The sequence below is a fragment of the Danio rerio genome, chromosome 12 (assembly GCF_052040795.2).
Source record: "Danio rerio strain M-AB ecotype USA chromosome 12, GRCz13ab, whole genome shotgun sequence".
Lineage (NCBI taxonomy): Eukaryota > Metazoa > Chordata > Actinopteri > Cypriniformes > Danionidae > Danio > Danio rerio.
In genome coordinates this window covers 31,306,894-31,328,723 of record NC_141032.1, presented here as the reverse complement: position 1 = coordinate 31,328,723, position 21,830 = coordinate 31,306,894, and the positions used below count along the sequence as shown (strand labels likewise).

The window sequence follows — 21,830 nt, the reverse complement described above, 5'->3', positions numbered from 1 at the left end:
TAGTTGATTTATTCATCAGAGGTCGCCACAGCGGAATGAACCGCAAACTTTTCCAGCATATCTTTTTACATAGCGGATGCCCTTCCAGCTGCAACCCAGCACTGGGAAACACCCTCACTCTCACATTCACACACACATACACCACAGCCAATTTAGTTTATTTAACTCACCTATAGTGAATGTTGGACTGAGGGGGAAACCCACGCGAACATGGGGAGAACATGCAAACCCCTCACAGAAATGCCAACTGACCCAATCTGGACTTGAACCAGTGACCTTCTTGCAGTTAGGCAACAGTGCTACCCATTGAGCCACTGTGCTTTTTTATTAGTGTGTTTAATAATTAATAAACTTGGATTTGAAACTAAACTGCTACATTTGGATTTTACTTTAATTTAAGAATCTTTGCGGTCTAAAGCTCCTTTTAAGCGTGTAGTTTAACCTGGACATTTGAACTTGAAGACATTCACAATGCAAAAAGCCTTGGACGAGTTGTTTAAGATTCCAGGCTAAAATTGTTTACCTCCTCTGACTTTTCCCTCTGTGAGTGAGATCAACATGCTGGCCCACTGTTGATGAATCTTCTTTTGTGCTTCGACACTTGGTGCCTTTCACTACCTAGGGTGATAAAAAGCATGGCCGGGAGAAATTGAATTCAGATGTTTTCATTTCACCAGGCTAATGCTGAAAGAGCGTTTCTGAGAGGAAACCGCTGTGCTCAGTTCAGATTCTGTGTTGTTTCACTTTCTCTGTGTGATTTAATAAACACACTAGATTTGCCACAGAACTCTTCTGATTTTATGCTTCAGTATTTTGAACTCATCATCAGTACTGTGACCACTCTGGAAAATTATTGCAAGTTGTTTTATTAGCATTCTACAACACTGACATCTTTAAAAAAAATAAATAACAAAATAAAAAAACATCCAATTAACTCCGTATGATTTCTATAATTCAAGACACTGATAAATAAATAACACATTAATCACCATGCGACAACTTCAGTACTCACTTTGGACACAAATAGCGTGGAAACAACAAACATTACAGCATAATGAGACATTCAACTGTTCACTCAAAAGTACAAGCACTCATATATTAAAGTATACAGGCTACAAAATAAATACAATTTGTAAAACACACTCTTGCTTCATTAAACCTCTCAAAACAAGTAACAATGCTGAATTGCCAGATGATGAGCTTACTTCCATAAGACGAGGGACGTTAATTGAAGGGTTTATAACTGTATTGCAAAGCAGCTACGCTGCCAAACCGGTCATGTCTGACGTCTTTTTGTTCATAATAATGAGTTCTGTCAAATACAGAAGTGCAATAGATTTAGAGACAGGTGGACACCTTTTACATTTCATGTTTTAAATAGTTTTTTGGGTAAACATGAACTAGACCAGGGTTCAGCACATTGTTCGGCTCATTTTTTTTAAAGGGACTATAAACTATCTATGTTTTTTTATTTGACACTGTTTTATACTGTATTTATTGCTCTTTAAATTTGCATGGCAGATTGTAGACTCAGAAGTAAATGCTGACAGCTCTGGTTGCTCACAGTTTTGCATATTAGCATGGCTAAAGAGGCAGTGAAGCAGTAGCAGGTATCAATCTTCTGTGGAGGCGTGGCTTACCCACATTATTACATCATAGAGTGGAACATTACAAAACCGGTCATGTTGTCAAATTGCCCTTAATAACAACTGTTTTAACAGTAACAAGAAAGTTTTGATTTCTGAAACTTCCAGTATGTTTTTATAGTACTTTGACATTTTATTTGGTATAAAATCATGGAAATTTTGGTTTTGCAGTTCATGATCTCTTTAAAGTACACTATGATGATTCTGAAGCCTGATTTATACTTCTGCGTCAAGCACACGCGTATGGTCTAGCGCAGCCTTTGCATGGTTGCATAGCCCTCACAGTGGCTGACGCCGACGCTGAAGTGCACCCCTCAAAAAACTAAACGACGCTGGTGCAAGCACTGTGATTGGTCGGCTTGGTATCGGTGATGAGTGTGGGCGGTGCTGAGAGTCGTGAGCCCAACGAAGTAAGTGTTTACTAGTCTCGAGTCCCGTAAAAGAGAGATAGGAAGAAACTTTTGTTTTTTGTTTACCTTATGATTACAGTTGTTGCATGTCTGCCGGTTCCCGTGCCTGAATGAGTGGGTTTTAGCTAATTGTAGCAATCAGTATAAAATAAAACCCAAAATACCCATGAAGACACTTGACACATAGAAACATAAAATCCCACTGCAACAGAGCAACACAAACAGCACGCAAAATTACAAATGCATGAGTATGCGCAAAGCAGGACCCGTCGATCCCACAGATCACTTGACACAGTAGTATAAATCTGCCTTGAAGGTGCTTTCACACTTGGTTCAATGCCTGGTCCCAACAAGTTCGATTGTCCCCCCCTTGCCACCTTCTCGATTGGTTTGTGTTCACACTGTATTTTTTTCTTCTGAAGCCCGGCAAAGACCTACTCTAGTGCGATTTGGGAAACAGACACTAGATGCTGACACTGTGAATAGTAAATAAACTATTTAAAGTGCTGATGATTGTGATAGTAAGTGTTGTATTGTCATCTTTCCGGTTGTAAATAATAAATAAAAACAAAGCAGCTTTTTACCATCGCGACAGCAATAAGATCCAATGGACAGCTGATCGATTTCCCTCCAAAATGACTGTTGCTGTTAGCTGCTGTTGCAATGGAACGCTCTATTTTTAAGCTCTTTGACCCCGGTGCGCAGCATCAAGGTGCTTTTGTGTGTGCAGCTGTTGCCAGGTAACAGCCACGGAAGCTACTGCGCCAAAATGCACAGACGATACGTTTGCGGTTGTTCTGCTTTTACTACATCTTTTGGTTTTGGTAACATACAGGGAGCCACTTGCATATATCTGCCACAAAAAAATATTAAAAACAATCAAAATGTTAAGCACTGTTTGCAGAAGCTGTTTTTGGAGGAGACAAAGTAGATATTATCACTGTGTTTGCACTAGGTCAGTCCCGCTTGTCGCCAAGGTAACATTAGATGATGGCTATACTCCCAATCATGAGGTGTGGGGGGGGGATTCTCCATACCACCACCAGTGTGCAGCATCCACTTGGATGAAGAATTGGCAACCACAGGACAGCGGTGTCAGTGTGCTCACTACACACCAGCTATAGGTGGAGTGGAGCGACAGTAATAAAGCCAATTAATCGGATGGGGATGATTGGGAGGCAATGAAGGGAATTGGGCCAGGCCAACGGGTTACACCCCTACTCTTTACAAGAAGTGCCATGGGATTTTTAATGACCACAGAGAGTCAGGACCTCGGTTTAACATCTCATCCGAAAGATGGTGCTCACTGACAGCACAGTGTGCCCTTCACTTTACTGGGGCATTAGTACTCACACAGACCGCAGGTTGAGCACCCCCTGCTGCCCTCACTAACACCACTTCTGGTCTCCCATCCAGGTACTGACCAGACTCAGCCCTGCTAAACTTTAGTGAGAAACTGGTCTTGGGCTGCAGGGTGATATGGCTGTAGTGTATGAACTTTATGAAAACTAAAGTTGGCGGTTCACTTCCATTATTTGCTCTGATTGCATTCATATCAGAAGTGAACCGAACCATAGAACCAAAACGTACCCCAGACCACCACTTTCAGATGGACTCGGGTAGCGTTCACAGGTGCACACCCGGATTCAGAAGACATCATCCACACTAGTAGCTAAACGTACTGAACTCTGATGTCAAAAAAACCTGGGAGCCAACCAAAAGTGCGAGTGTGAAGCACCCTTAAATAAGAGTCAGTATGTTAACCTCTAAAATTTTTTACCAAACATGTTTTTGTGTCTAATTTTAAAACTGAAAGTTATTGCGAAGTCATTATAATGCATTACATTTTAAAAAACGCTACATCTTGAGTGACACTAGCGTGCAATCGTCAATATGGTGAGAAGAGAGCTCTAATACATTTGGAAATCATGGCTGATAGAGGACTGTACTGAAATATATTGCCAAAATGGTCTCTTTTATGTTCATGTAAGGTTATGATGCCATACTGAGCCATTTACGGATTCGCCAAGACTGCAGATCACCACAACATAAAGAAACACAAACAACATACAAAAACACCATACATTCTAACATATGCAATCCAATAGAGGTAACAACTGCTGGATTTATGCTTCAGTAAGACAACATTTTAGTCTACTCGATGATGACGGTTAGGGTTTACATGTATTTAGTTAGACTAGTCATTGTTTACAAAGGACACACTCGACTATCTGATAAAGGGAGCTGCTTTGGACCTCCATTCCCGCTCTGCTCTGGCTCCTCCTCTTCTTCCTCGCTCTTCTCCATGTTGCACATAGACATGGGCACGCGAGCAGCGATTGTAGACATTTCTCCGAGGTGAGTGTCTGCTGTGGCTGTGATCGGCCCTTTGTCTGATGTCTGGTTCAGATTGGTGGATTCCAGGGCCGTGCCGTTTCCTTTAAACATCTGGATCAAGCACTTCCTGAACTAAAGAGAAAGAGTGTTAGATTGAAAGTAAATAAGGATCAGAGGTCATGTTTGATATCAATATGAGTTTTTGTTGATCTGATAACAGGGATGTATATACTTCTTGAGCTTGTCCATTTATGACCATTTGCAGAAACACATTTGACTGATTCACCTTTGTTGTATAAATGCTTATGTGATTGAAAGAGTTCAAACAGACCTACTGACCTGGATATTAATGTTAGATTATGTTTAAAACATGTATGAAGATATGCTTTTGTTGACCCTATCAGAAGTGGACAATGGTAAATACAAATGTACAGGTTTTAAGCTTGACCACTTCCAACCGTTTCCAGAGGAAGCTTGAATGAACGTTTGATTTGATTCACTTGTGTAGTATAAATGCTCATGTAATTCAGTGCTTTTCAAACAGCTCCTGATTAAATTCTTCAATTTAGGCCCAGCTAACATCTTGCATAAAGGTGGATTTCCATTAATCCGATCATCTGTGGATGAAACAAAATTTGAGTGTAAACTGTCAAAAATATTTTGAGCTGATCCACTTTATAACTTAATAATTTCTTCAAACTGTATCGTGTTATCCCTCAAACTGCCACAAAAGCAACCCAGGCACATTCTATATACATTTCTGAAGAGAGCAAAATACATCCCAGGAGCTATGTTTTTTTTTTCTTCTGTTTTTGTTAATCCGCTATAGGCTGCTTTTTCAAATCTCAAATTTCACTCAAAAGTGCCATTTGCGCCTGCTGTTCCTGCGTAAATCCACCAAAGGCCACTGTTGACGGACTGATTTACTGACTGACCAACTGACCAATTCTTCCCCCTTCCCTAAACCCAACCGATAGTGTTTTAAACAGCACACATTGGCCATGCCCAGCCCCTTCCCTAAACCCAACCAATAATGTTTTAAAAAGCACAGATTCAAAAATTTCACTGATTTCAAAAGCAATCCAGAAAAAGTTACATACTTTTTTTGTTTATTTTAGTTTTTGGCTTTTGTTTTTGTCTTCTGCACCGTTTTCACCAGATTCCAACCCTGTTGTCACAGTCAGCTCCACTCTGCATCTCGAGTATGTGTCGAGCTACCGCACAAACTGGTAACAGAGGATAAGCCATCCACATGGAGGCAAGCGGTCAGCTGTTAAGCAAGTAAAGTAACAGCGTCATACCGCCCAATATCGTTCATTTTAAAGCAGAAATACAGTCATAGGGACTTGTGGCTACATAATTCGCAATCTCCAGAAATGTATATAGGGCTACATTTTCAGAATGAGCCTATGTTCCAACAAAAACTACCAGCTATCAGCCTTATAATCTATTTTTTAAACATGTTTGAAGTGTTGCAACCATAAGAGATATATTTGTTGCAATGAAAAATTGTACATTTGACCTGGAAAATTCAAAAGCACCATTGTTCTTCCAAAAATCCTGACTTTTATCACAAACAATTGGAGTAGTTTTGCAGGTATCAGCACAAAAAGGAAAGCTGCATCTGTCTGTATAATTTTCAAACAATCTGTCATCTCTTAAAAATAGCATAGTGTGCTGTTATTAACTTTTGGTACATTCTAAAGTATGGTTGAAAGGAATGATTCAACCAAAATAGAAAATTACCCCATATTTTACTTGCAATCAAGCCATCATCGTGTATCCAAATTATCAGTCAAGCACAGTCAGAGTAGTTTTTAAAATTGGTGCACATTCATAGTGGAAACTAAGGTCAAATCCTCTAGCATTTTAACCTCTCATTTTCCACTTTCAATCAGTTACTGGCATTCAGTTATCCTTGTTTGTCTTCTCTGACCAGAGCTTCCACTATGAATACATCTTACGTCAAAGGTATCGCAAAAAAAAGGTCGCAAAAAAAAGATGTTGAGATTCAGCATTTGTCAGCCACTAAATATCAGTGATTTGAGATTATAATTACATAATGTAATATATTTTTTACATACAATACATGTGTTGTTAATCCTTGACTCTGGATGGATTAGTTTTATGAAGAATTCATGCTATTTTAAAAGCTTCAATAAAAGAGCCACTAACCAGCACCATTATACAGCATGGAGGAGCCAAGACACAATTTAGTAGGGCTTTCACAACTAGATGTTTCAGAACCTGGTGCATTTGCCCCCTTGCCTCGATTCATTTGGGCATATGTGAACAGTGTTGGGAAGGTTACTTTGGAAATGTAATAGATTACAGATTACAAATTACTCTATTTAAAATGTAACAAGTTACAGTAATTTTCGATTACTTTATAAAAGTTAAGTAACTAATTACATCTGATTACTTTTTGATTACTTTTAATTGCTAATGGATATTATCAACTAAATCATTTTCAAGCATTAATACCAAGTAGGTGTGAGCTTACAGTACCTCTAATTACAGTTAGAATCTCAAAATCTTTCATCACTTTAATTAAGATTATATTAATTTAATTGTAAAGTACAGCCACCACACAACCAGACCTTATTACAAAAAAGTGTTTACTGTTGTTACAAAACCAAGATGTTAGCTAGTTGTGCAGGTGATTTTTGTGGCATTTACAATAAAAATTACATCCAAGCCATTTTTGCAATTTTCATTTTTAAATCGAAGCAATTTAAATACAAGTTAATAATATCTTACTGACCAATAATAAAACAATTTAGTGGCCAATGAAACATATGAGGTAAAACTGTTCATTTCCATTATTTACTGTAAATAATATGTTGTACCAAACAGGAATAAATTATAGCACATAACAGCAAAAAACAAAAAAAAAACATCAAATAAAACCAGGTGCTACACATTTAAAACAATATTGATCTGTGATCGGTAAATGAAGCTTGTGTGTGGATTACTGTGCTACTTCACTAATAAAAAAGCTTTGCAACTGTGAAAGCTATTTAATTTTTAAAGTAAATTGAATTCAATGACAAAGCAATTTTTGCAAAAGAATTGTCATTATCCCTTCAATAAAAGCACAACACCCTTACCTGACACTGTACATCTGACTGACCCTGCTCTGCCTGTTCCTCAATCATTTCTTTCTCCTTCTCCTGTGATTGATATTGTGACATTAGTATTTTCATTAAAAAACTCATTCTTAAAGCCAAATTGCCTTAATATATGAACTTTTTGTAATTGTGCGTGTATATATATATATATATATATATATATATATATATATATATATATATATATATATATATATATATATATATATGTATATCCATTGAGTGGCAGTTCTGTGGGTGCGAATGCCTTGTTGATGCCCGAAGGGAATGGCCAGACTGGCTCAAGCAGACAGAAAGGCAACAGTAACTCAAATAACCACTCGTTACAATCAAGGTATACAGAAGAACATCTCTGAATGCACAAAATGTTGAACCTTGAGGCGGATGGGCTACAGCAGCACAGAACCACACTGGGTGCCACTCCTGTCAGCTAAGAACAGAAAACGGAGACTATAATTCACACAGGCTCACCAAAATTGGACAATAGACAAAAGGATACTACTAAGGTGTGCCTAATAAAGTGGCCGATGAGTGTATATGGCTATTAGAAGATATCAAGTAGCATTCCTACCATTAAAAGTGCATTTCATGTCGAATATGAAAAAGAACGCATAGTATCTAACTGAACTATTAAAAAATATATATATAATATCATTAACTTTTTGATTAACTCAACTTCTGATATAGAATGGATATATATATAATTATATTGGATAGTGACTATGTACTGTATGTCTGTGGGTGTCACCATTCAAAATGAAAGCTTTCATAATGTCTCATTTCTCATCATCATAAATTAAAAAAACAACGACGTATGACAGCTCAGCAGAATCCCAAAACATAAACCAAACATTGACCAATTTGAGGAGAGTTTACTCACACGTGACTTGTTTTAACCCTTTTAATCCACTTAGCAACTTTGCTGTGCAACAAAAAAAGCACCCAGAACAAAAAGCAACATTATAGCAATTTAAACCCCTGTTTCAGAACAAAACAATCGATTTGTAGGTGTGAAAGCACCCTAAAACTACCCTGACTGTGTTCGTCTGACAGAAGAAAGTCATATACACAAAGAGTGTCTTGATGGTTAGTAAAATTTGGGATAATTTTTAATACTGCATGAACTATTCCTGTAATCTGTGTGATAAATATGACAAACAACGCCCTCTTGTGGACGTTTTATAAGAAATGTGCTGTAAAATTTTTCAAAAGCATTGTATATCAGGTTATGACAAAATACAGCCAAAATCATGTGTACAAGCAGCCTTTGAGTTATCAACTTCCAATTGTAGACTTATCGGTCATCAGTGTCAGCCAAAAATGTTAATGTGCAATATTAGATTGAAAATAGACACCAAAAACCCCAAACACCAAAAATAAATCTTAATAATAGGTGTAAATAGCATGCTATGATAGGAAATCATGCACTAACATACATACATACACATAAACATATTCTAATGCAACTTCATTTGCACTATACATTATGCTTGATATGAGCTCAATACACAAAAGAAAAGCCTTGATGTATATTTCCCGTCCCTGTGACACTGGGTAGAGATTTGTTTTCGGCAGTTAGCCCTTTGAACAACCGCTGCATCGAAACAAGGAAAAGGTCATTAAACAAGATGTATTCTGTGTAAAAACGAGGGTATATCTTGACCTTAATTAAAGTAGATAAGGTCATGGAAAGAAAATATATTCATTTCCTCAAGGTTTTAGCTAGACTGGATGAAAATGAGGTACCCTGGGTAATTATAATACCAGCTACTCTCTCACTGTAAAAATTTATAATGCAGAGAGACACTATAGTGGGTATACATTTACAGAATAATACATGCAGAACAGATAAAGACAAAACTGCACTGATCTGAAATGACAAGTCATGGAAAACTTGGACAGCTACCAAAACAGCATAAGCTATATTAGATTAAGCGCTTGATAATACCGTAAGGTTCATTAAGTGCCTATAATTTTATATTATTTCATGTTGCTGAGAGTTTAGATGATTATATGTACAGAGCTCTTTCATTTCAATAACAAAATAAGTATCAAAAATTAAATCAGTCGTCAAATAACAGAAGAAAGCATCTGACAGACATTATTTTAACAGATATGATGATTAAAATACCCTGTAAACTTGATTATTTGAAACTATTAACTATACATATCTGGCAATGTGAGACTTTAGTTTGAATGATTCTTTGTTTCCATCAAACATTAGTATTACAGTACAGACTAACTCTTTCCGTATTATCTTTAACATTATAAGCATTAATTGCTTGCATAAAAAACCTCCTCCCAAAACAGGCAATAACGTCGCAAGTCCTTCACATAAAACTCAACAAGCTAAGAATTGTTAAAGAGCCCCTATTATGGGTTTTTGAAAATGACCTTCCATGCAATGTGTAATATAGTACTAGTGAATGAATGAATCCAGCTGAGGTTTAAATCTGAAAGTATGCCCTGTTTAAAACTATTGAATCGTTAACAAAATAGTCAACTCAGAGTCGAATAAATGAATCATGTTGGGTTCGGATTTTTTGCTATAAAGTGTTGACGTTGCTATGGTACATCACCAAATACGAAAGGCCGGTTCAGGAAACTAGCGGAGCACGAGGGATCACGGGACTGAACATGACACGAAGATGTTGATCACTGACAGATAGAGATTAGGTTGTGGGGAATAAAGGGTTAAAGTTCATTTTCACAACAATACCACATAGTCAAACTAGTGCTGTGTTTGTTCCTGTCATTTTTCAGATTTTTGATACAATAACCTATGCTGCGACGCAGTATTCGTCTGCCATTTGTTATTAAAAAAGGAGCAGCAGAGACCATTATGGATGTAACTTTGACAGGGACTTTGTCAGTAACTTTTGCTGTTTAAATGGGCTAGTTTCTTCTTCCTCCCGATCATAACATGTGTCATTAAAGTTGTGGCCTTGTTTTCAGAAGTTTTCAAAATATGTAGTTAATAGTGTGTTGTAACTTGTAATCGCTCTGTGCGGCTTGTAATCCTTTACTTATTATAGATCAGTGCTTATAATTCATCTCTCAGGTTAAACCTACATGAGCTATTCACATATTGTGTCCAAAACCACATTGAAAACACAACACGTGCTTCTTCCTTTAACGATTTAAATCCATTTCTGAACTCGAGATCCTCAGCTGTTTGCTATGGCCACCATCAGCTGTTTTTCACATGATCAGTTTTCAAAATGGTTCAAATTTTACCACTGTGTTGATTAATATTCTGTCTTTTGTTGTTACTTGGGGTTAGGATTAAGAATATAGTAATGTGCTGATGTTTAATTGCATTCCTGCATTGGGCTCTCACATACTCTGTGTGCTAGTTCATAGCTGAGTTGGGCAGTTCCCTCTGTTTCAACCAGGCAACAGACTGGGTCATCAGACCAATCATCGCAGATTAGCTTTGCACTATAGGAACAAATGAATCGCTAAACAAATCATATGGTCTTTGGGGTAATTAGGTAAAATAAATGCCAATTATGAGACAATGAAAGAGTTTTTTGACCTTGCATGCATATCAGTCTATTGTTGGAGAACCCAAAACTAAAATATGACTTTTTTAATGCATAATAGGGGCTCTTGAAAGTTCTGTTACATAAGCAAAGTATACAATGTAAAGTCCATTAATGCACTGCACAGTCCACAAATCATGGTAATTTTTAGTGAGATTCTCCATTTACTTAAGTGCACTTGAAATCATAACATGTTTATTAAAACTATCCCTATTAATACTCTCAAGTGTTCCTTCATCTCTCTATAATCTAGTCTGTCTTTCTCTCTCACGTCAGAGAAATTTTGCAACCCTGTGACCCTCGACCTGAATTTATTCTGGGAACAGCTGGGCAGGAACTGGGTTGGTTCTGGAAGATGTGCACCGCTCAAGGGGTCCAGCAGCCTGTGCTCTAAACCACCTGAGACCCACATCCTAGGGGTGGTCATCAGAGTCACATGCCTACAAAAGATCACTGCTATGCCCTTTACATCAAACAACACACCACAGGGACGCAGAGGACAAATTCCTCTTGTTGACAGGCTTAATTTATGGGGAACTTGTTCCAAAAAAGAGACAAATAGAGCAACAGTGCATACTGTTTCACTCCTAATGTGTAGCCTATCTCCGCAGAGATTCCAGAATCTTTTTAAATGGGAATAGTCCAATATTGTGCCATTGTTTTCTAATTGTGACCAGTGGTGTAAAGTAACACAATACAAATACTCAAATTACTGTAAAAGAGTAGTTTTTTCTCAGGGATAGTAATTTACTAAGTAGTTTTAAAAATGTGTACTTTTACTTTCCCTTGAGTACATTTTACTTTTACTCCACTACTTTCTCTCCACCTGCAGTCACTACTTAATTTTTTCTTGTCTATGAGGATTGGCTTAGTAGAAATATCAATCTTGTGTTTTCTTTCCAGTCAAATCGCACAGAAAATACATCACATCATACTGAACTACCTGAAGACATGGGCACTTTATAAATGCAGTAAACAATTTGGACCCATTAAGTGTCCAGGCGGATGTCCTTAAACAAATGGCCTTAAATCATCACTAAATCCACTACAGGATGATACATTTACACATCCTGACACAATTTGCAGGTAAACGCATCAGCCTTTCACAGTGTAATCCTTAATACTTACTACTCTTGAGTACTTTTGAAAGGGCTACTTTTTACTCATACTTTGAGTCATATTTACAACAGATACTTTTACTCTATTTTCACTAATTTTGGGGCAAGTAATTGTACTTTTACCTAAGTATGACTTTTCAGTACTCTTTCCACCTCTGATCATGACAAAGCAACTGAAGTTTCTCACCATGTAAAACTCAAGATGGAAAGCTAAAGACACCCAAACTTTTCCTTACGTAAAAGCAGACAAAAAGCAGACAACCCTCTCTCACGTGCTGCCCTAAAGCGACTTTGCTTAGTGGTTGGCCGGTGGGGTGCAGGAATTACACTTATTACTAAGCCATACTTACATGCTATTTCAGACTGAATATAAGGAATGTGGAATCTTCACAGGCTGTCATTGTTCAAAATTGAACCAATGTGATTATAAAGTCAACTTCGCCTCAGAAAAGCAGGCTACGCGGAATAGAACTATTTACTTCTGTTATGTTTTTAAACTAAATAAAAATATACATTATCAATGATGTAAAAAATCCCTTAAGAAACTAAAAATAGTCACATCAATCCTTCGCCGGAAGATTTAAAATCAAAAACTTCTGTGCATTTAACCCATTCATAACAAATTTACATAAGCTTTGTGTGATTATAAAAGTTTTAAAACATAACATTACGTGTCCAAAATAAATACTTTAGCCATTGTGTTGTACCTCCTCGAGCATGCAAAACTAACTCCCATTTGTTTTTAATGCTCTCTCTTCTCGTGTGCACATGAACAAAGTTTGGGCTACTTATCAGAATTATGGGAATTGTCGGCCCAACAATTTGTAATTGGATGCAGATTTTTTTCAGAGTACCCGCGGGGTCTTAAAAGCATTGAAAAAGTCTTAAATTTGATAATCTTAAGTTAACCCCTAAGTAGCCTTGAATTTGGTGTGCAACGTCTTGTATTTCGTTACAAAGGTCTTATTTATTTTATTTGTGTCTTTCCTAGGCATACCATATTTCCTCCTAAAGTTCATACCATAACAAAATTAACTGTTACTAACGTAGGCTAATTAAAAAATTCATGCAGTGTAACGCTGAGTGCACCTCACGCTACACATCACAGCAAAAAGCCAAAAGCGTGCGCACCCTTTACTATGGTTACTAGGCAAGAGAGGTACTGAACAAGAGAGTCATAGTCTAGTTTGTCAACTAAAATAGGAAAGTCTCGGTTTAATCTGCTGTGGCCAAGGAATTCGAATTACGTTTGAGTCAAGCTTGTGCCAGGAAATGACCACAACCCCTACTGCTGTTGGTGCCTGAAATCTTTTAAGCTAGCGACGATGGTTGTTAAAGCCCTGGACTGCCATATCGCATGTAGTGCTGCTTGTCAGCGGCAACCACCTATTGTGCAGTTCTGTGCACCGGAGACCTTTTCGGTTACTGAAATAGCTTTGGCTATCATTAATGAAGAAATTTCTACATTAGAAACATTGCCACCACAGCCAAGGAACATCCTATCTTACTGTGGCTCAACACCAACTCTGTGGGCAGGGGTGATGCGGGTCCTTAAAACAATCTCTGAGCAAAACTCTTAAGTGTGACGCTCATCGCCGCAACACGGCGTGCACATGACAGTTGGAACTATCGCACACCAGACGCACACATTTGCATGTTATTTAAAATGAAACTATTCAGATGGCCCTCTGTGGCGTGGCAGAAATATGAACAGTGTCCTGAGTCGTGGCTGGGCGCTGCGGACAGCCGCCAGCTTGCGGCGCCAGTGTGTGTACCCTGATAGAAACCTATGTTTAGAATTCTGAAATGCATGGTGCTGCGTGGTGCGACACATCGCCGAGCGGCACTTCTAGTGTGCGAGCCTCTTGACAAATCGAATTAGAACATTACAGAGGTTTACAAAACCATGTTTCCTGACTATAAGTTTGCAGCTATATTCTCGTGTGGAAGCAACAAAACTGCATGTTATACTAAATTTGGATAGGCTCCTTTCATAACTAAAGAAATGACTGCCCAGTTCAATATGACCAACGGGTTTGTGGTCATGTTTGACCAGAGTCTCAATAAGATGACGAAAAGTAAACAGTTGGACCTTCCTATTTGCTACTGGGTGGAAGACCACACTGTTGTGTATGAATTAAATATAACTGATAATTGAAAAAAAATGTTTTATTTAATTCAAGTCCACTTGTGCACAATTGTTTTCTAGGGTTCAAAATTTAGACAGATTTGACATTTTCCCCTCATACTTCTGTCGTAATGGGTGCGAAGTTGGTATTGAATTTCATTTAAAATAGTATTAAAAAGGTCTTAAAAGGGCTTGAATTTCATTTGGAGGATCCCGGGGGTACCCTGTTTTTAGTCTTATGCCTTACCCAGAATATAAAAATACATGGAAATTGTAATTTATTAATTATAATTTGAACAAGCAATCATATTTAGAAAAACAGTAAATGACCAAAATACAACAAAACTGCTTTAAAAAGTAGTATAGTAATATATCTTAAAGATACTAAAAGAACACTACATTCTACTTCAAGGTGAGTTTCTAATTTAATTTTTATCGTTATACAGTATGTCATGTAAGATTCATCTTCTCAGCCCTGTTTCTTTTCTGCCTTTTATCGATTGATGGCAAAAACACCACAAATCGATTCTTGATATATAAAGCATAAAAATCCTTTAATCGGATTCTGTTCTCAGCTAGAAGCCTTAAACTCAAAAACATTATTTCTAGCAAAATGTGTAGGTGATCTGAAAATGCCAGATAAGAATGATAAATGGCAGAGACGTACCTGTTTATTCATGAAGACATAGATGATGGGATTGTACACAGCTGCAGTCTTTGAGAAGAAGGCCGGTATTGAGCCCAGACGAGGATCAATATAGATTGTGGGACAGGCTGTGACAGTAATAGAGAATGCTGCATAAGGCGTCCATCCAACCATGAACGCAACTATCATTACAACGACCATCCTCGCCACCTCTCGGTCAGGCTTCCGTGCGTTACCCAGCCGTCCATGAGTGTTCGATACCTATTAAGCATATTAAAGTCCGATAGTTAATTATAGTCAGAGACTATATTTAGATCACATGGCAACATGAAACGCACAACCAATCAGAATTAACATCATGGTAAGAGAGTATATGACTAACCTTTCTGAGCTTCTGCATGAGTTTACCATAGGAGATAATGATCACACCAAGAGGAAGGATAAAGCATGTAACAAAAAAGGTGATGATGTAGGTGTGGTCATAGTAATTAGTCGAGTACCTAGAAGGAGGAAAACAGAGGTTTTATTCATTGTTAATCTTATCTACATGGTATTGGTAGGAGGGTCAAAGAATAAACATGCAAAAATTACTCTTAAAACATCACACATTGTGTATGTCTGGAACAGTTTCATGGGAAAAAAGATATGTGTACACTTTTATGTGGAATATTGGTCACAAATTTTGGTTACTCATGTTCAGCATGTTCTATGTGGCTTTATTATGTGTTGATTATGTGATGCTCAGGTGTTGTTTCTTTAATGGTAGATTTACAGAAGCTTGTGTATTTACAGTAATCAGCATAATTGAGCACACCCCATATTGAAAATAAATATTTGTATCCATTTCTCAGTAAATATAGGCAATACATTTTGGTGCATTTAAGCAAAACAGATTTATTAAACAGATAACAGGTCACCAAACATAATTAGAAATTGAAAGATAATACAATAAAGTCGCTCAAAATACTGCAAAAAATGTATTTACAACACAATTTTTCAATTATTTTGCTTCTAATAGATTTTTTTTTCTCTTTTTTTAAAATTTGTATTTTATATTTTTCTATAACATAAATTTGGGTGTACTAGTTTTTGGACCGTTATCGTACATTATTTTGTTAGATGAGCTCCAGATCTGGCTTTAGTACTGACTAATCTAATGTACGTATATGCAAAAATATAATCTTGTAAAGCTTCCTATTAAAAATATTAATTTAAAATATAGATTTGTAAATGGGGTGTACTTATATGCTGAGCACTATACATACAAAGCTTTTTGTAAGTTCATTCAATCATTCATTTTCCTTCAGCAATTTCAGAGGTTGCCACAGCAGAATGAACTACAAGCATTTCAGGCATATGTTTTACGCAGCGGATGCCCTTCCAGCTGCAGCCCACTACTGGGAACTTATTGTAACTTATTGAACTTACTGACATATATGCGAAAATATTATAGCAAATTTATTCTGACCAGTATTTACTAAACATATAAAATAACAAGCAGATTTTTAAATATGTGAGGGACAATTTTCAAACTTTAATAGACATAGTGTTTAATTGATTCTTCAAGTGTTCAAGCTGATGATTGATAATAAAGCACTGTTTGGCATAATGTCCTGGGAGAGAGCCCTGAGCTTATGAGATCCTCGAGCCCTGGACTCGAAGAAGATACTAAGGTAAGAAACTCTGGTTATTTATAGTGAGTTAGGAATCATCTGATTGGTAAATTAGTCATAAGCTGATGCGGGACCAGCCATGAACAATCATAAGCATGTGATCTTGGAATTATTTTATAAATAAACACTTGTTTTCAATATCCCTGACAAGATTTTAAGGATATACAAACTATTGTTACACTAATGATAAAAATGCTTGATAGTCCTGCTTTTTAGCTTTATATATTCAACAGATCTTGAATTTGTAAACGTGCTAACATTTTAGCAATGCCATAAGACAGAATTTGATAATTTGTGGCCCCATTTCTGTTGTGTTCACCTTTATTTTTATTATAATACCCAACACTTTGCGCACAGAAATGACAGTGGATAAGAACGCTTAGGTAATCAGTTCATGTGCACGAATCATGTGCATGTTTCAAACTTGCATAATGTGATTAGTGAATGGCTTTGTTTTGGACCAAACAACCATTGCAGCATGACAATAAGAGTTTTGAGCACCAACTGCAAGCTCAAGCTAGTGCTAATCACTGAAACCCAATGGAAGGATAAGTGTTAAATTTGCATGTGCTGTTTTGCTGTCAGAGATCTGACCTGCAGAAAATACATTAATATAATGATGGACATGGAAATGCAGTAAACATATTCACTATCCCTAGTCCTTTTAGTGTCCGTGTGTATTTCCTATTCAACTGTTTTTACATTGTTTGTGTTTCAAGGCCAAGGCCAAGCCACAGCCACAAATGTTTTGTATTAGTGTCCTGAAAGCAATTTTTCAACTGATGGCTGCATGGCATCAGCCTTGGATTTTAAGTGGTTTCTTTTGTTTTCTGTCATAATCTAACACACAGTAAGAGGCCCTGACTTGAACACCTTACAGATTTCAAGTAATGCCACTTTCATGAACATCTTCAAGGCACATTAGTATTCATGAATAGCCTATAGTATTACTGTGGATGTTTTTCTAGACAGATGGTTTTCTTTGACAGAGAGACACACACCGAGATTGAAAGACTGTGACCGTGAGAGGGACTTTAAAGAACAAATACCAGATAAACAGAGGGAGATTCTGTGAAATAGTATTTTGAGCTCACCAGTTGGGTTCACAGGTGGTGCCAATTTTACTGACAGTATAACTGTTCCAGCCCAGGACTGGCGGAATTGTCCAGATGAAGGAGAAGGTCCACACAAAAATAAGACCCATGGCTGCATGCTTGCCTCCCAGCCTGACATTTTTCAGAGGACGGCAGATGACAAAAAAGCGCTCGAATGCCAAGATTGCTAAAGACCACAAAGCCACAATTCCTAGAAAGCAAGAAGGCACACTCATTTTTAATATCACATGCATCTGCACTGACATTTAACAAGAGATGAAAATGATGATATGCATAAATGTGTCTGTTGACACTAATTAAAAAAATAATAATTCTTTGTGACTTCATTGTACACTGTCTTTAATACACATTATAAGTACAGTTAAAAACAAAACGATTAGCCCTAATTTGGTATTTTAATTTTTCAAATATTTCCGAAGTGATATTTAACAGAGCAAGGAAATTTTTCACAGTATTTCTTATTTTATTTTTCTTCTGCAGAATGTCTTTTAGTTTGGATGAAATAAAAAATTTGCACATATTTTTTTTAGAAACAGCTAAGGTTAATGTTATTAGTCTTCTCAAGGATCTTTTTTTTTTTTGACTGGCTACGAAGAAAACCACTTTTATCCAATGATTTGCCTCATTAACCTAACTTGCCTAGTTATACCTAATTAACCTAGTTATTTATTTAAAGTGTAAACTAGTATCTTAAAATGTTAGGTACGGTCATCATGGCAAAGACAAATCAAATTAGTTTTCATAATTTAGTTATTACAGGGTTTCTGCGGGGTTGTTAAAAGTCTAAAATCTCAAAATCTAAATTTTAGACCTTAAAAAGTCTTAAATTTACTGAAATATTGAGTTGTAGGTCTTAAATCTTTTTTTAACAGGTCTTAATTTTCCTTTGTTCAATTATTGGCCTAGACAGATTGTTGTGCATAGATTTATTTTATTATGGATTTAAAACTTTTATAACATTTGTTTTTTTTTTTTTTCAATTTAAAGAAAGTTTATGTTAGAAAAAAGTGTAAGGATACAAGTAGAGCTTGCTTGTTTTTACACAATATTTAAAATATGTTTTAAAGAAATGTTAATTTTTATATTTATATTTATAAATAATAATTAATTAATATTACAAAATATTATTTTTCATTATTAAATTATTATTTATTATTAAATGTATTAAATTAGAATTGTTTTTTAAAGGGCAAATAAAAATCTTTTTCATCTGGGCCATTTGAAAAATTCCATAGTTTAGCCCTTTATAAGTCTCAAATTACATTCATAATGATCTTAAAAATGTCCTAAGTCATAATTTTAACTTGAAACTATTGTGTTTAAAATATTTGTGAAATAAAAAAAATTCCCAGGATGGCTAATAATATTGTAGTCTACTGTATTTACTATAGCAATAATAGTAAATAATGCATATAATCACTACAACATACAATAACTATTTCTAATTCGTAACTGTATTGTAAGTGGAAAGTGTTAATTAAGATTACTTAACATTACTTAAATGTACTGTTGCACTGTAAAATGCGATGTGACAAGAACAATATGATGAAAGTTTAGGACGGAGTAGTGTTTAGGGTAACTACTAAAGACCATTTCTGCCACATAAGATAATAATAATCATTTGGTAATAATAATCATCACAGTTATGACATAAAATGTTACATTGAATGAAAAATGAGGTGAAATTGCATGAGTTGATAATTATAATGTCATAATTATAATGTCACAGTGTCAGAATTTCAACTCTGTATGTTGCAATTATGTTCATTAATGTCTTTATAATTTAACATTTAACAAAAGCATGTCTGATTGTCCTTATTTAACGGACTGATATGTAAAACAAGGACAATAATATACATAAAATCAGGCTTTTACATTCTGTTTTATGTTGTGTTTAGACTAAGATTACTCAATACTCACTTTAATTTACTACACTTAACATTTACCATTGGCCATTAGTCCAGGGTGTTTCCCTTCCTATACAGCATGAGATACTACAATTAACTCAAATATCCTAGGACACGTGGTTTGGAAACTGGAAGTATAGACTGGATAACAATTCACTATGACATTACTGCAATAATCATAATGTACACACTACTTACTGTAAAGCCACAGTAGCCACAATTGCTTTACTTTTTAGCCTTACACTCAAGGTTTAATCTTGGTGTTTGTTATAAAAAGTTAAATATTGCACCAAAATACATTGCTAAAATAACACTGTAAATAAACCAATGGGTAATTTTCATAAGGGCAGTGGTAACTAGTTGCTTATTCTTTACATAGTAGTAAACACAGTTAGCGTAGTTGCAATATTCTAATTGTTACTTAAATATAATCGTTTACTTAATGTATCTTAAAAATGCACTTGTACAAGTACAAATTGCACGTTACTAGTAAAACTACAGGGACATTTAAGTAGTGAATAGAAACAATTCTATAAATAACTCTGAATATTGGAGAAAGAAGACAAGGAAAGTTAATGAAATAATCAGGATATTTTTGAAAGTCAAAAACAGGTGTTTTATATCCAACTCCAACAAATTGCACATAAAACTGCTGTGAAAGTTATTGGTATGCAGTAAATAGAAAATAACAGTGTTTAAAAGGGGTAGTTTGCCCAAAATTAAAAGTTTCTCATCATTTACTCACTCTTCACCCTGTTTCACACCTTTACCTTCTCAGCTTTCTTCGAAATATCTTCTTTAGTGTTCAACAAAATATAGAAACTCATAAAGGTTTGGAACCACTTGGAGTTTAAATGGTGAGTAAATTTTTATTTTTGGGTGAACTATCCCTTTAATGACTAAAACCCTATTGGAAGCCAGCAACAAGTGACAAACACCAATTCAATGACAATAATATAGAATAGCTAGTTTATCATTACTGGGAATGGCGTAGTGGATTTAAATAACTCAAAGCAACAAATTGTATCAGTAAAATTTACCATTCAGTTTAAAGTATTACATTTTACAGGCGTTGATTTATAAACTTACCGAAAAACGTGACAGCGAACCCCTCCAGCACACACGCCCAGACGCCCAGGAAGAAGAAGCCTCGTGCGTTGGTTAAAAAACTTATCGTGCCTCCTGTCATCGAAACTAGAAAGTCAGCAACGGATAAATTAACAATGATGTAATTCAGCGGCTTCCTTAACTGTTTGAACCTATACGTCACGAGCATAACGGTGAAGTTCTCCGTGATAGAGAGTGAGGTCACTATGAACATCAGACAGGCGAGGAAAGTGTAATTCCAGGGCGCAACTGATTTGAGGGGACCCTTGAAAGGATCGTCCGGTGTGGTGACGTCGGTGGACTCGGTGACTGAAAACCCAAACGATTCCATGTCAGCAATTAGGGCTGGCATTGGGGAGAAAGATGTGAAAAAGTTCATAAAATCATCACTTAATAGCTTCTTGAAAGTCCAGGGCAGGTGTTGTATTCGCTAACCTACACACTAATGCCAATTCAAAACAAACAGGCTATAACTGCAAAATGAATGTGCGTGGTATATATTTATAGATACCTATTTTTTTCTGAATTCTTTTATTTGGAAATACTCCAATCCTCTCTAGAAAAGCAATCCACTTGATGATGGAAAGAAAGAAGGGCGCCTGAACTGCACTGAAACGTAACAGGTCCGTTCGCTTTCCGTCCACGGCTGATCATAAGCATGCTCGTGCTGTTCCGCTTTATAAATACAGTCCGTCAGCATGGCCATCTCAATCCCTCGGGTAATGAGAAAAGTCCTTTTCCAAGTTTGCTCAGACATTTCAGAGGGGCGTCGCGCGCTTTATCCTCTTAAAGGCGCACGCAGTCCTTTCACGCAGTATAAGTTTTAGACAGCCTGCAAGAACTGTAATTGAAGTGATGCGCGCTCACATGAGATAAGGTGTCTGTACAGTTCAGTCGTATAGAAGAAATACGTTGCCAGAAGATGTGTATTTTATTTAACAAGGAGAAGGCTACACACTAATAATGGGCACCAGCATACCCAGCAAACAATTATGTGTTTAATAAACGTCTAATAAACATCTTAACGTAGACAGCTTGGCTAAAACTATATATATATATATATATAT

The 21,830-nt window shown here is 36.3% G+C and overlaps 2 protein-coding genes across 3 annotated transcripts in view; one reads left to right on the top strand and one right to left on the bottom strand.

The window, feature by feature from the left end:
- cd37 (CD37 molecule) overlaps positions 1–21,830 on the top strand; it is a 69,535-nt gene that overhangs the window by 23,771 nt on the left and 23,934 nt on the right. The window lies entirely within an intron of this gene.
- valopb (vertebrate ancient long opsin b) lies at positions 300–21,560 on the bottom strand. The gene is given in 5 exon segments (NM_001110280.4): positions 300–4,525; positions 14,983–15,222; positions 15,344–15,461; positions 17,729–17,939; positions 20,746–21,560. Coding segments are annotated over 5 exon segments (1,179 nt in total). The 5' UTR covers positions 21,095–21,560; the 3' UTR covers positions 300–4,264.